Genomic DNA, 16,906 nt, shown 5'->3' on the forward strand with positions numbered 1-16,906 from the left:
CCCACCACCACCCCAGCCTCCCACTTTTCTTCCTAAGGAAAGCTCTAAAATAGAGTTTCAAAGGTTTCAACTCTCTTAACCAGTAGGCCCCCGAGATTCTGCCTTTTTGTGGGCACATGGCATTGACCTTATCTGCAGATCATCTCCGTGGATTATGTTTTCACTAGACATGCCCCTGGGGAAAAATATTGTCCAAAAAAAGGTCCTGTTCTAGACCCACCCAGAATGACATAATATTAAGTGTTTTCCATCTTCAACAGTGATACTCTTTTGAGAACTCACAGCCAGTTTGAATTTAGCTAAGTCCAATGTTTTCTTTCTCTTTTTGGTTCATAATTTCCCAGGGGCCTGCTACCTTCGTGCTTAGCTGAAAATGCAGCATTCTCCAGCAGAGAATGCTCTCTGGTATATTTAAAGCAATTAGGTCCCGGGACTTCCCTGGTGGTGCAGTGGTTCAGAATCCGCCTGCCAATGCAGGGGACACGGGTTCGAGCCCTGGTCCGGGAAGATCCCACATGCCGCAGAGCAGCTAAGCCCGTGCGCCACAGCTACTGAGCCTGAGCTCTAGAGCCTGCGAGCCAGAATTACTGAGCCCATGTGCCCCAACTACTGTAGCCCACGTGCCTAGAGCCCGTGCTCCGCAACAAGAGAAGCCACCACAATGAGAAGCCCGCGCATAGCAACGAAGAGTAGCCGCCGCTCGCCGCAACTAGAGAAAGCCGCGTGCAGCAACGAAGACCCAACGCAGCCAAAAATAAATAAACTAATTTAAAAAAAGAAAAAAAGCAATTAGGGCCCTGAATGAGAAGTTCAGTTATAGACAAAGATAAAAGATCAAATTTTAATTAGCTATGGAAATATTATTTTATTAAAGATAGAGTAATTATAAATTATTATAAAGTTATTTTATAAATTGAAAAGAAAAACAAAACCTTTCATTTTATGGGCTCTGTCTATATTTTGCCTTTACCTCATCATTTCACTTAATTCTCTCAAACACTGAGTTGAACGCTCTTATTCCTGTGTAAGGTATTTGCAATTGTGCTACAAATAGGTGACCAACTAGGGCTGAGGGGTTTCTTGGGATGTGGGACTGGCAGCTAAAAGTGGGCAAGTCCCAGGCAAACTGGGACAAATTGGTCACCCTAGAAACTACCCATCTATTTAGTAGCCTAAAACAGAATGATCATTTCTCACAGTTCTGTGGGCTGAATGGGTGGTGGTTCTGCTGTTTTCACCGGAACTCTCCATATGGCTGCTTGGCTGAGGCTGGATGGGATAAGATGTCTGGGGCCTCACCAGAGATGGCTGGCCCTCTTCCTCCATGGAATCTTTCATCACAGCACGGGGGCCTCAGGGTTCCACAGGGTAAGTGTGGAAGCTGCAGGGCCTCTTGAAACCATGCTCAAAAGTTAAGTATTGCCGCTTCGACCACATAGAGTGATGCAGACTCAGCGCCAGCCCAATTCAAGACATGAGAAAATAGACTTCAACTTTCAAAAAATCTTATTGAAAGATTCATTATTGATGAATTGGGAGATTGGGACTGACGTATATACACTAATATGTATAAAATGAATAAGTAATAAGAATTTGCTGTATAAAAAAATAAATAAAATTCAAAAATTCAAAAAAAAGGTAGAATATATACATTATGTGTAAGGAGTGAAAAAATATCACTAGAGATCTACATCATTAGAAGGATTAAGAGAATATAATAAACAACTTTGCTAAAAAATTTGATTACTTTCTTGAAATGGGCAAATTCCTTGAAGACAAAAACTCCAAAGCTCACTCAAGAAGGAGATTACTTGAATTAGCTCTATGTGTGTTAAATAAATTTAATTAATTAAAAAAAATCTTATTGAAAGATAGTGGACATACAATATTATGTTAGTTTCATGTGTACTACATAGAGATTTGACTTGCATACATTATGAAATGATCACACGAGAAATCTAGTAACCATCTGTCCACATACAAAGTTATGACAGTATTATTGACCATTATTGTGCTATACATTCCATCCTCAGGCTTATTTATTTTATAACTGGAGGTTTATACCTCTTAATCCTCTTCAGCTATTTCACCCACCCTCCCCTCTGGCAGCCATCCATTTATTCTCTGTATCTATGAGTCTGTTTTCATTTTGTTTAGTTTTTTAGATTCTGCATATAAGTGAGATCACATGTGGTATTTGTCTTTGTCTGACTTATTTAGTATAATGCCCTCTAGATTCATCCATGTTATTGCAAATGGTAAGGTTTCTTTTTTATGGCTGAGTAGTATTCCATTGCATTCCACACTTTTGATGGGAGGAGTTGCAGAGAATATGGTCATTTTTAGTCCATCACAATCCCCATCATATACATGAGATTCAGTAAATTTAAGTAACTTTTCCAAGACTACATAGCTCTTAAGTGGCAATTCGAGCCTTTGAACCCAGGTCTGTGTGTTTGAAAAACCCATGAGTTTTTCTGGGTTTGAGTCACCATGCCCTGGTGGGGTATAACTACAACATTCGATAATCCAGAGAGCAAATGGGTATTTTCCTGCAGTGCTGGTGTGGAGTGGTGGAGAACGGAGAAAGAGACATAGAAGCAGTGATCTGTGATGTCTGGATTACTGGCATCACAAGTTTGTCCAGTCTGTTTGGAGAATATATTTGCCTGATACTTGCCTGATTCTGTAAATATGTTCGGGCTCCTGCTGTTCTCCTGCCCCGTACTTGAGTACAAGCTTATTTCTAAAAGTAAATTCTTCAGTGGGACTCAGATATTCTATATTCTTGGCCTTGATGTTTCTCTTTCTCTTATGCATTGTAACATTCTTTTTCTACATAAGCCTTTGGATCATCTACAGTTTGAGAGTTTGAAAGACAGTTGTCCCAAGTCGGTTGTTTTCAAAGAGTGGGGGGTCCCTGAGTCCCTTTCAGGGAGTCCATGAGGTCAAAACTATTTTTATAATGCCAAGGTATTATTTGCTTTTCTCTGCTTTCATTCCATCTAGGGTGTAAAGTGGAGTTTTCCAGAAGCTAAGTAATGTGTGATACTGCAACAGATTTTAGTGGAAGCAGATATGAGAATTCCACTCCTTCCTACTAAGACATTAAAGGGACTTGAAAAAAAAAAACTAATGAAGTCTTCTCTTTTGTTCCTTTTTTTAAAAAAAGTTACTTTTTATTAAAAATGTATTTTTATGTTAGCATATTAAGAGTTTGCTGTGATTTTTAAATTAATACACAAATATTTTTAAAGTTTCTCATTTTGTTTCTCATAGTAATAAAATAAATTTTAACTTACTTTTAATTAAAAATTAATAATAGTCACAGAAGCTCTTTGGAGTCCTCAATTTAAGATAGAGTTCTGAAAGCAAAAAGTTTTCATTATTTTATTAGCTGCCATTTGCAAAGCTTGGGCAATTTGCTCTCTTTTAATCCTCCCAGCAAACCTATCAGGAAGGTACCCCATTAATCTCCTCCCAGAGGCATAAACTAGGGCTCAAAATCATTAGCCACACAGCTTGCATGCTGTGCAGCTAGAATTTGAAGCTAGTTCTATCTGACCCCAAAATCAAACTTGAAGGAATCAGTAACCTCCTTGCATGCAATATACCTGTTGCTTTCCTGGACAGAGAGGTTGAAGCAGAGGTCAAGAAGACTGGATGAATTATTTGAGATGGCTCAGGCAGCTAAAAGCCAAGACCTTCTGCTGTCTGTTCTACTCCTCATAGGGACTTGTCCTTTCAAATGGCAATTCCTTTTGTGAGAAAGGAATGCCTTCAAATTCAAATGATACTATGAACCTGGTGGAGGTCTGTTCCCCTTATAACAGGCATTTCTAATAGCACAGTATGCAGACTTTGCTGAGCACTCAACAAGGAAGAAACGTTTGTCCAGTTATCACATTCTAAACTGCCAAAATACATGTGCATTGCCTTAAGTTTTTCAATTATGTTACAGGTCAGCTTGTGCATTTTATCTGTTCGACTCTCTTTTGTAAAACAATTACAATGGTAAAAACAAAGAAACTATTGAGTACTTAACTATGCGTCGGTCACCGAGAGGAAGACTTGATACCAAGGTCTCTCTGAATCCTCACAAGAATACTCCCAGGCTGGCAGTGGGGTGTCCTACCTGCTTTACAGATAAGGAGATGGGCTTGCCGAGGGGAAGCTACTTGCCTGAGGTCACCCAGCTAGTAAGTAGGCGGTGAGTCAAGTATCAGACCCAGGTCCGGGTGGTTCCCAGGCTAAGATTCTTAACCAGCATGCATTGCAAGATCCTAAAAGGCAATGTCAATCTGTCTGTGGAAAGGAGTTCCCCAAAGTAAACTTGAAGTAGCCCAGGTAAATTAGGAAAGGGTCACAATTTTATGGTCAGAGATTTTAAGGAAAAACCAAGTGATGCAACCTCTTCATGTAATAAGAAAACAGATACAATTCTTTAATTTTGTCCTTAGCTTAACCCTTCACTAACATCCAGCAGCTCGGAGTGTACAGAGAAAGGCAGTAAATTCCTCATCTGTATCCCAGTGTGCCAACTGTTTTGGTTTTAATTGTGTCAGGTGTGTCTTCCTTCTGCCTGGAGGTCCTTCCTTAGGTTTGAAAATATCATGATCACATCAACAGTGTGAGAGGTGGTGGGAGAGCTGAGGTTCCACATGTGTCAACAACAGATGTGCACGTCTCCTGGAGCACTGGAAAAAAGAGTAATAGGAGTTCCCTTAGGGCTGTGCTCCACGTGCCCCAGGAGGGGATAAGGACGAAAGCCTCTGTAATTTATATTGACTGCTGAGGTAACCAGGTGCTTTCAGCAAGCATTCCAGTTGCAAATTTGGGTTTTAACAACCTTCCCAACAACCTCTGAGGAGGGAGGGAGACAAAGAGGGAAGAGATATGGGAACATATATATATGTATAACTGACTCACTCTGTTATAAAGCAGAAACTAACACACCATTGTAAAGCAATTATACCCCAATAAAGATGTTTAAAAAAAAAAAAAATAATATGAATGATGGTTATCATGGATGGTAGCATATCTGTGTTTTATTTTTTGAACTTTGCTATATTTCTCAAATTTTCAGAAATAAAAAACATTTTTATTTTCTATGTATGATGGTTATCATGGATGGTAGCATATCTGTGTTTTATTTTTTGAACTTTGCTATATTTCTCAAATTTTCAGAAATAAAAAACATTTTTATTTTCTGATTATAAATGTACCTAAAACATTTTGCCATGTCCTTTAGGTGATGACTATTTTTACAATATGAATAATTGATTATTAATACAAGGTATACATATAAATTTGGGTTCTTTCACTATTCTCCTAAAAGTATTAATACTTTAGGAAATTAAAAGTACTAAAAAGAAAGCCATATAGCTCAGAATCCCACAATCCAAAAGTAACAAAATTATTTAACATTTTAGCTGAGTAACAATGGATGACAACACCATAAAATTATCTGTTTTTACTACTCAAAACACTGCAAGTAAATTAATAATAAAATTTTTAGTGGTTGCATGACAAAGATACCTTAATTCAACCATTTCCATTCCATTGAGATAGCTTATTTTTTATTATCAATATTTCATATACACACACCCAAAAATCTGTGTATACAAATTTTTTGTGTATCTCTATTTCCTTAAATTGATTCACTGGATCAACAGGTATGAATATTTCTTTTTTTTTTTTAGGATTTTTTAAAAAAATGTGGACCAATTTTAAAGCTTTTATTGAATTTGTTACCATACTGCTTCTGCTTTATGTTTTGGCTTTTTGGCCACAAGGTATGTGGGATCTTAGCTCCCCGACCAGGGATTGAACCTGAAACATTGGAAGGGGAAGTCTTAACCATTGGACCACCAGGGAAGTCCTTTTCTATTTTTAAGGCTTTTAAATACATTATTACCAAACTGCTTTCTAAAAAGAATCTACCAATCTATATTTTCTCTAGCAGAGCGTCAATCTGTCAACCTCATGGAAAGACACAGTATGGGGTAATATTAATTTTTAAATCTTTGATAATTTCATAACTAATAAATGTTAATTTATACTACCTGCTGATTACTAGTGATATAAAACAGAAGGGTGTCCATATGCTATCAATAATTTGAAATTACTTTTCTACGAATTTTTAATACAAGTACCTTGCCTATGCGGTGGGGCATCTGTGATGGTTAATTTTATCTGTCACCTTGGCTAGGTGATGGTGGCAAGTGGTTTGGTCAAACACCAGTCTAACTACTGTGAAGGTAATTTTCATATGTGACTAACATCTAAATCAGTAGACTCAGAGTAAAGGAGATTATCCTCCATAAAGTGGTGGACTCATTCTGGAAAGACTTAAAGAAAAGACTGAGGTCCCCCAAGGAGGAAGAAAGTCTGCCTTGAGACTGCCTTCTGACTCAAGAGACATCAACTGCTGCCAGAACTTCTGGGATGCCTGCCTACCTGCTTACCCTGTGAAATTTCGGACTGGCCAGTTCCCACAGTCACATGAGCCAATTCCTTAACCAAACAAACCGAACAAAACCAAGTCTTCTTTACACATATTAATACATACATATATATGTGTGTGTATATATATATATATATATATATATATATATATATATACATACATACATTCTATTGGTTCTGTTTCCCTGTATTTCCTGACAAATACAATGTCCAGAAATTTCTTAAGAATTTATATGAATTGTTTATTTATTAAGGCTAGTGATTTCCTCCACATCCTTTATGTCTAGAAATTCCTTTTAATCCAAACTACTTACTTGTAAGTTGTCTTCTGCTCCTTCAGTTTCATTTTTAAATGCTGGGCATCCTAAGAAAACGGGTAAAAGTTAATTAAGCATAGAATTTTTGTTTTAGATTTTAGTATTGCTGACTCATTGATAATATCACTATGATACTGTAGAAGACTAATCAGAGATCATTCTGGACTGCCTGGCAACCAGTCAGATGTTGGTCACTCATACTTGCCCCTCTGTTAGACAAACAGAGAATAAAGCAATTGTTTTCCTCTTCTACAGGTAAATTTCCAGTTACTTACTTAAAGAGGTGTTTTCTGTGAAAGTACACTATCTCTGGCAAGCCCTGACTCTCTGATTTCTCTCAAATACTGAAACTGCCAGGAAGAGTATATACACCACACTCTTCTGGTGTTTAGGTAATGCCCACATGATTTATTCAATTTTTCTAAGTACTCTGACCCAGGAAACAGTATTTAGTACCCCCAACTAGGATTTTAGTAGCTTTAGTAAGGAAAAAAAAATGAGCCTTAATCCACTGTTGATAGTCAATAGCCAATTGTTGCTATTGACTTTTGTGCACCAATGCCTCTACATAAGTTTTCATGGCGTTCAAGAGTGCCTTTAGTTCCAATAAATTAATAAGGAAGGATTTACCTTAGCAAAGTATTCTGAGTTTATGCTACCCCTGAGACATAGCTATCATGGAGATGAAGAGAAAGCTGCCCTATGGAAAGGGTGCATAGTTTATTCTTACTGTCATGGGAGGCTAAGTAAGAAAATGGGATTGTTGAAAATCTATATAGTGGTTGATAATAATGCTAACCAGTATGTTTTCAAAAATGTTCAAAAACAATGAGACAGGCTGAGTACTGTAGTCTATTCTACCTGGCTAGGCGTTTGTAAGCTTCTCCTTATTAATTTTCTTTTAAAAGGTTAAACCCAATCTATCTGATCCTAGTGAAAGAAGTATATTCCTATGGGGGTATGAATGTGGGCATAAAAGTATTCAAAACTAAATATTCCAGCAACCATGGATAATGATTTTCTTTTTAAAGCACTGGTTCTTCAACACTAACAAAATATCAGAATTAACTGGGAAACTTTAAAAAAATTATACTGATGCCAGAATACAGTCTCAAACCAATAATGTCAGAATCTCTGAGGGGTAAGGCATTGGGCATCATAAATTTTTTATTTTTAAGTTTCTTGCAGTGGTTTGAGAACCACAACTACTACTGGAGAATCTGAAGATGCATATTCATCTTGCCCCTCCCTAAATTCATGATATATAATCATCTGACAATTCCTCACACTTGAAATGCACAGGAACTTAAAAAAAAAGGAATGCCTCAGCACCACTCCCCAGGCAGTCTGATTCAAGTGGGCTGGAGTGGGGACCAATTATGCTAGTTTTCAAAAGGCTCCCAGGTGATTCAAATGTGCAGGGAACAATGAGAACACTGATATAGGAAGAATTTATGGCTTCTTGCACTAAAAATGAGTGCTATCATTTCATGGAATTTTTTTCTGAATCAGAAATCAAAGATTGTTTGTTTATCAAATTCTAGTCTTTTAAAGTAGTTAAATACATTATTTAACTTCAGTTTCACACACTTAGCAATACATATTTGTACTAAGCATTTCCATGTTCTTGCCTATGGTTTGTCTCGTAATTAGTTTATTTCTTCTGATTTTCCTACTAAAATGCCATCTTCAAAATATATGAGCCACAATGTTATCAACACATGTTCATTCAGTTATGTTGTATAAGAAGGTTATTTCTCCTAATAGAGATAATGTTTCTTCTTAATTAGAAAAGCAAATCAAATCTTAGTTATGACTTCTTTGGGGGAAAGAAATGGGTTTTAATGTGATTTCTTTTTGTTTAATTAAGCAGAGGCCAGTCTTACATGTAAATATTCTTCCTCCCTTTAAAACCTGCAAGCTTTAGAGTTAATGATCTTAACAGACTGGTAAGGTATACAAAGGGATAGATTGGGTTGAGGTCTCTGCCAATCCTTATTAATGAAATCAGATAAAGCAGTAAGGAAGGTTTTGCCATAGAATAACTGGAGTTGACGTATATTTGATTATTACAAATTTTCTCTTTATAATTACCAAAACAAGGATATGAGTAACTTACTCACGGAGGATTTTCAAAGTTCTACCTGACTGCTGCCCTCTTCTTTGAGCTCTTATTTTTAAAACTTTCAAATTATCTGAAGTGTGCTGTTGATGGGCTCTTCAAGATAATACATGTAATTGGTATATACTGTGATGTGACAAACATAAAACAGATTAAGGAGCCCATTATTTTATCTTCACCTACAGTCAGCTTTCAAAGCCTAATCTCATATCATAAAAGCTGATTTGTTTGAAGTCACTTCTACTATATATAACTGATAAACAAATTAAGAAAACAGTCAAAATAACCTACCTTGAGAAATATCCTCTATAGCTCTTCGAATGCCTCTATCAAAAGCCCTAGCATCAGCAGGACTTTGAAAGGTAAGACCAAATTTCTTGTCATCAATCTTCCAGTGGTGAAATGTTGGAGTGACCTTATTGTAAATGAGGTCTTTTTTAAGCATACATTCCAAAACCACCTGCCAAAAGTTAAATGCCAAAATTACTATACATATATCAAATGCATCTAATGTAGCTCTTAAATACAAAGGTAGGTGAGAAAAGAGCTGTTATATTTTAATAAAAGCACTCCCAACCCATTAATACAGAGGTCTTGCTACTTAATCTACTCACAAAGTCACTCAATACAGAAAGTAAGATGGGATTAAAGAAGATTCTGGGAAGATGGCAGGAGGCAAGAAGCACCAGGAATCTATCTCCCTACCTAGACAAAACTGACTGGCAGAATCTGTCTGCTGTGACTATGTTAGAACTCTATAATAGAGTCTGTTGAAAGCTTGTAACTTCCAGGGAAGACATGGACAGTAAATTGCAGTTAATTTTGTCTATTTCAGGTATTAGCACAGTAGCAGCACCTCCTTCATCCCAACTCCCAGCCATAGGCCAGGGAGCCGTGCACATGCAAATTACAGAAGCCATGGTAGGTAAAAAGGACCTTATCCTCCCAAGTATCAGGGATCGGTGCTCTCATCACTAATTGCTGCTTCTGATCACAGAGGTGCAGACCAAGAGGAGGGTAGCCATTTGCCACTGTTGTATCTTCCCTCATTGTTGCAAGTTCCTCTGCATCAGAATGTAGTGACTTCCAAGGTATTTAAAAAGCCAGCTCCCTTTTTTATCTGTCTGTTATCACTTTTTCCCATGATGGGAGCCAGACATTGAAGACTAGGATATTCAAAAATAACTACATATACAGCAAGAATTAGAAAGTGACTATGCATATCCAGGGAAAGGCTCAGTAAAGACATGAAAAAACCTTAAATGTACACCTCAGGCTGATCCTTGGCACAGAGACAACCTACAACAATCAAAAAACCAAAACCAAAAACAATAACAAAAATTAGGAAACTCCAAGGAAGGGAATAATCTGATTTCCATATTACCATATTCCAAGTTACCATATTATGATTTAAATGTCCAGTGTTCAACAGAAAAATCCCAAAGCATTCAAAGATTCTCCATATCTTATTTAGTTCTTTGAGCATCTTTACAACAGTTTTTTTAATAAGTCTTTGTCTAATGATCTGCCGTTGGGTCTTTTCTGGGACATTTTCTGTTGATTTCTTTTTGTTTCTCTCAGTAGGTCATATAGCAAAGTATGACATAAAACAATGTATGAACAAAATGTAAATAAAAATAAAGAGATAGAAAATCTAAAAAGAAACTAAAAAATTCTGAAGCTGACAAGTAAATAACTAAAATGAAAACTCCAACTAGAGGGATTCAAAAGCAGATTTGAGTAGGCACAAAAAATAAACAGTGAACTGGAAGATAGGACAAAAGAAATTAGAGTCTGAGGAGCAGAAAGGAAAAAGACTGAAGAAACACAAACAGAGTCTAAGAGACCTACGGGCAGCATCAAGAGGACCAACATACACATTGTGGGAACTAGAAGAACAAGAAAGGGGCAGAGAGAGTATGTGAAGAAAGAATGGTTGAAAACTCCCCAAATTTTATGAAAGTCATGAACATAAACATCCAAGAAGCTCAACAAACTTTGAATAAGATGAACTCAACAGGCCTCACAGAGACACAGACATTCTTCAAAGTAGCAAGAGAGAAGTGAATCATCACATACAAGGAATCCTCATTAAGAACGTCAGCAGATTTCTCTTCAGAGACTTTGGAGGCTAGAAGATAGCGGGTGGACATGTTCAAAGTGCTGAAAGAAAAAACTGTCAACCAAGAATTCTATATTTGGCAGAAATATCCTTCAAAAGTAACGAAGAAATTAAGCCATTTCCAGATAAACAAAAGCTAAGGGAGTTTGTTTCCACTAGATCTGCCCTGCAAAAAATGCACAAGGGAGACCTACAAGGTGAAATAAAATGACATAAGAAAGTAAATTTAAGCCATATAAAGAAACAAAGGTAAATACAAGGGCAATTATAAAAACAATATTTTTAACATTGGTTTGAAACTCCATTTTATGTTTTCTATAAAATTTAAGAGACTATTACATTTAAAGAAAACAATGAATTATTAGTGTAAAAGCTAAGTATTGCTGTAACTGTGATGTATAACTCCAAATATTGTTTTCTACAAAATCTGAGAGACTAATACATTTAAAAGAATTATTAATTTATGTTTCTGGACAAACAGTGTATAAAGATTAAGTGAAAATGAAAGGGGTGGGGTCAAAGCTGTAAAGAAACAGTTTTTGTATGTTATTAAAGTTAAGCTAGTTTAAATCCCAATTAGAGTGTTATAACTTTAGGATGTTAAATGCAACCTCTATGGTAACCACAAAGAAAATAGCTATAGAATATAAATAAAAGGAAATGAGAAAGGAATTTAAACATTTTGTTACGATCAACTAAACAAAGGAAGATAGGAATGCAGGAAATGAGGGAGAAAAGGCTATTAGGGACATACAAAAACAGCAAAATGACAGAAGTCCCTCTTTATCAGCAATTACTTTAAATGTAAATGGATTTAACTGTCCAACCAAATGACAAGAGATTGGTAGAACAAATAAAAGCACAACCAAAGACACAAACAGGTTGAAAGTGAAAGGATAGAAAAAGACATTCCATGCAAAGAGCAACCAAAAGGGAGCAGGGGTGGCTATACTAATATCAGACAAAATAGACTTTAAATCAAAAAGGACATTATAATAAAAATATTATATATTAATAAACGGTTCAATAGGGAAAAAAGATACAACAATAAACATTTAGGTACCTAGTAACAGACCATCAAAATATATAAAGCAAAAATTGACACAACTGAAGGGAGAAACAGTTCTACAGTAATAGTTGGAGACGTCAATACCTCACTCACATAATCAACAGAAGAACCAGACAGAATATAAAGATATAGAGAATTTAACATAGTAAACCAACTAGACGAAACAGACATATACAAAACACTCTACTCAGCAACAGAACACACATTTTTCTGAAGTGCACATGGGATATTTTTCAGGACAGACCATATGTTAGGCCACAAATTAATCTCAATATAATAAAAAATATGGATATCATACAAAGTATCTTTGGCCACAATAAGATGAAATTAAAAATCAATAACAAAAGGAAAACTGGAAAATTAAAAAATTTTGGGAATTAACCAACTGATCAAAGAAGAAATCATGAGGGAAATTACAAAATACTTAAGAGAGCAAAAACAACACAACATACCAAAACTTATAGCACACAGTGAAAGCATTACTAAGGGGAAAATGTACAAACACCTGCATTAAAAAAAAAAAAAAAAAAAAGAAAGAAAAATCTTAAATCAACAACATAACTTTACAATTTAAGGAACCAGAAAAGAAGAACAAACTAACCTCAAACCTAGCAGAAGAAAGGAAATAATAATGATGAGGGCAGAAACAAATTAGAGAACAGAAAAATAATAGAGAAAATCAATGAATCCAACAGTTGGTTCTTCAAAAAGGTTTTATTAAGTCCTTTAGCTAGAAGGACTAAGAAGAAAAAGAGAGAAGACACAAATTGACACAAATTATAAAAATGAGAAATGAAAGTGGAGACATTACCATCAATTCTACAGAAATAAAAAGCATTATAAGAGAGTACTATGAACAACTGTACACCAACAAATCAGATAACCTAGATTTAACAGACAAATTACCAGAAACATAAAACAGACCAAGACTAAATCAGAAATAAATAGAAAATTTGAATAGATATATAGCTAGTAAGTAGATTGGATCAGTAATTAAATGTCTCTCAATAAAGAAAAACCCTGGACCTGATGGCTTCACTGGTGAATTATATCAAACATTTAAAGAACTAATACCAATACTTCAAACTTTCCCAAAAGACTGAAGGAGTAAACACTTCCTAACTCATTCTATGACGACAGCATTGTGCTAATACCAAAGCCAAAGACATTACAAGAAAACTATGTATCGATATCCTTTATGAATACTGATGCAAAAAATCCTCAACAAATAAATGCAAGGATGGTTAAACACATGAAAAGTGATCAATGTAATATCCTACTTGAACAGAATAAATGGAAAAAAATCCACATGATCATCTCAATTGATGCAGAAAAAGCATTTAACAAAATTCAACATCTTTTCATGATAAAAATACCTAACAAACAAGAACTAGAAGGAAACTACCTCAACATATTTGACAACAGTGCCAAGACCATTCAGTGGAAGAAAGGCAAGTCTTTTCAACAAATGGTACTGGGAAACTGGATGTGCACAGGCAAAAGAATGAAGTTGGACCCTTATCTAACACCACATGCAATAATTAACTCAAAATGTATCAAGGACCCTAAGACCTAAAACGATAAAACTCCCAGAAGAAAACATAGGACAAAAAATGTCATATGTCGGGCTTCCCTGGTGGCGCAGTGGTTGAGAGTCCTCCTGCCAATGCAGGGGACACGGGTTCGTGCCCCGGTCTGGGAAGATCCCACATGCCGTGGAGCGGCTGGGCCCATGAGCCATGGCCGCTGAGCCTGTGCATCTGGAGCCTGTGCTCCGCAGTGGGAGAGGCCACAAGAGTGAGAGGCCCGCATACCGCAAAAAAAAAAAAAAAAGTCATATGTCAATGTCAATGTCATTTCATGACATTGGATTTGGCAATGTTTTCTTGGATATGACACCAAAGGCACTGGTAACAACAGAAAAAATAATGGTGCACTACTAATCACTTCTTCCCAACTCCACATGCAGTGACGTTATATTGACTGAAAACAGCCATGGTGGGAGTATGTTAAGCTATAAAGCATTTCCTCTCTCCAATCCCCACGCCCTCCCCCCACCAAAAGCTGACTGTTAAATTTTACCAGCCTGTCACTGAATATCTGTGATAGTTAAGTCTTGTTATTCTGCAATAAGTAACAAAGAAGGTAACAAAGTAATGTTCTGCTTGCTTACAGGCAAAGTGTGTTAGCACTTGGCATTTAACAAAGATTTAACTATCTGTTGCAATAACCATTTTGCAATAATAATAATAAAATTCATAATTAAATTAGGTTTTGGAATTCAAGAAGTTAAAATTGGCATTATGGATTACTGCAACATATTTACTGTATTCATAAACAGTGGGAAAGAGATATGTATTTTAGAAAACTGCTAAATTGCAATTGTCAAAAAAGAAAAGGACATAAAAAATGGAGTTTGGTCCTACAGTCATTATTACATGAAAATGTCACTAAATTAATCTTTAATACGTGAAAATATTGCTGAATTAGCTCCTCTCTGAAACTTCCCAAAGTTGTTTTCCAACTATTATCCGTTAGATAAATAAAATTTCAACGTGATCTATACCACTTATTTACAAATGGCCATCTATTTTTTTATAGAGGCTCCAAAATCACACTGAAAAATAAATTTTTTAAATGAGCTTTAAAATACACTGAGGAAATGGTAAGGATAATGAACTAGTTCTTTTTTTTGTGGTACGCGGGCCTCTCACTGTTGTGGCCTCTCCCGTTGCGGAGCACAGGCTCTGGATGCGCAGGCTCAGCGGCCATGGCTCATGGGCCCAGCCACTCTGCGGCATGCGGGATCTTCCCGGACTGGGGCACGAACCCGTGTCCCCTGCATCGGCAGGCGGACTCTCAACCACTGTGCCACCAGGGAAGCCCTGAACTAGTTCTTTGACTCATACAAGTACCTATGCAAGAATGTGTTCCACCTAAAAGTCATACAAATACTGAGGTTGCACATCATACACATCATGTTGGTACAAAAACAAAATGCCACCTAATATGAAGTAGATGTCAATTTATGTCATTAACTTTTATCTACAAAGTAACATTAGCAAATAAAATAAATCTTACTGCTCAAAGTATGTATTTAGCGTACCATTAAAAATAATTATCATTTAGGAAAAGGCTACTATGGCAGTAGCTATTCTGAATTTAGGAACAGGTAATGAGAAAGAAAAGTGCAGGTAATCTACTGACATAACCACTCACCATTTTTGTAGATAATTTAAAAACTATGCTTCCTACAACATTCTGCATCACTCAGCATTTACATAATTATCAAAGCCTCCATATCTAAGGCATAACAATTTCTCACCTAAGTCACACAATATATTAAAAAGTTGTTTTGCTTCTGACTTTAAGTAGCATTTAAAAAATAAATGCGTTCTCATCACACTAAAGACAATATAAATCACACCTTTATTAAGTAATAGGGATAACAACTGTTCATCTCAAATTTTTAAAAAGATCAGTGAGATTAAAAAGGTGTTAAAAAAAGTAGTTAAAAGAATGTCTCAAAGGGCTTCTACCTACCATGTGATCAATACTAAATCTGCATTCCAGAAAAAACAAAAATTTTAAGAGCTAGAAGGATTCTTAAAAGTTAGTGAATTATGCTGCCTCCCACTTCCACTGCCTCTTCTCAACTACATCAGAACAATGTGCTCTGACTTTAGTTCACTGCAGCTTTCACTGTATTAATTCTGTACCTTAAGATCACAGTAATATTAACAGTAACAGGCATACAGGAAGCAGATTCAAAGTTTACCATATTTGTGATTGGAATAACTAGCAAACAAACTGTAGAAAATGGCAATTACATTTTTGCCAAGAGATTACAATCAACCAATCCAGCACTGCCAGGTGAATTATTTATGCTGTTGGAAAAATAAGGTACCCTGATAAATTACTTCTGGCTAATAGGGAGTTATATCTATTAATTACCAATAAAGTAAAGTAACAGGTGTTCTACAGGCCTGAAGTGGTTACATCTCTCCCAGAATACAAGACCTGCACTCACTTTTAGAACTTTTTTTACAAGAGAAGATCTAGTACAAAATGAAATGAATAATTTTAAGTTCTGTTAAGACTACCCTAAAAGCAACTGCCAGAAGCCATTAAAAGTATAACCGTAAAAATAGTCTGTAAACAGTTGTCAAACTTGAAACATATCTCTAGCTAATTCTAATTATTAATTGACTATACTTCTTTCTGGGGTTAACGAGTGATGTGAATTTCATCAGACCTCCACAGTAACCATGAAGGACATGTATAAATTAGAGAAAGATAAATTTGAAGGTAGATTAGTGGTGCTGCCCTTATTTCTACCCTAAAGAAGACAGGTTATATATTAAATTAATAAGCAGAAAAGATATTGAGTGTAAATAACAACTGTAAAGTGAATATTAAGTGTAAGAGTGACTCAACAAGAATGACTACAAAAGAATATGCTGCCAAAGTAACTTGACATCAATAGCCCCTAATGGATCCACTAAGCACGTGGCTAGTTAACGAAGAAGAAATTAAAGAGTCATGTTTTAGAATCAGTACTAGAATATTCTGAACTTTTGGATCATCTACAAGTATACTGGGATTAGAAAAGAATCACTATTTATTATAAACTATAAAAAAGTATAATGGAAAAAAATTTTAACTAGAAAAAGCAACAACAAATTCAAAAGCACTTAAATGTTTTTATACTGACCACCTCTAAAAGAAAAAAATTTCAGACTTTTACATACCAATATACCTGACTAGGTTTGAGTAGAATATAGTCACTGCATACAGACTGACTGGAA

General features: G+C 35.9%; 1 protein-coding gene across 1 annotated transcript in view; it reads right to left on the reverse strand.

The window, feature by feature from the left end:
* The window catches only part of SPRED1 (sprouty related EVH1 domain containing 1), a 125,312-nt gene that overhangs the window by 44,121 nt on the left and 64,285 nt on the right, over positions 1-16,906 (reverse strand). The window contains exons 3-4 of the mRNA XM_007460195.1: positions 9,199-9,367; positions 6,783-6,832 (exon numbers count right to left, since the gene is read on the reverse strand). Of these exons, the coding sequence (XP_007460257.1) occupies positions 6,783-6,832; positions 9,199-9,367 (219 nt within the window). The remainder of the gene's footprint in view (positions 1-6,782; positions 6,833-9,198; positions 9,368-16,906) is intronic.

The sequence above is a fragment of the Lipotes vexillifer genome, unplaced genomic scaffold (assembly GCF_000442215.2).
Source record: "Lipotes vexillifer unplaced genomic scaffold, Lipotes_vexillifer_v1.1 scaffold408, whole genome shotgun sequence".
Lineage (NCBI taxonomy): Eukaryota > Metazoa > Chordata > Mammalia > Artiodactyla > Lipotidae > Lipotes > Lipotes vexillifer.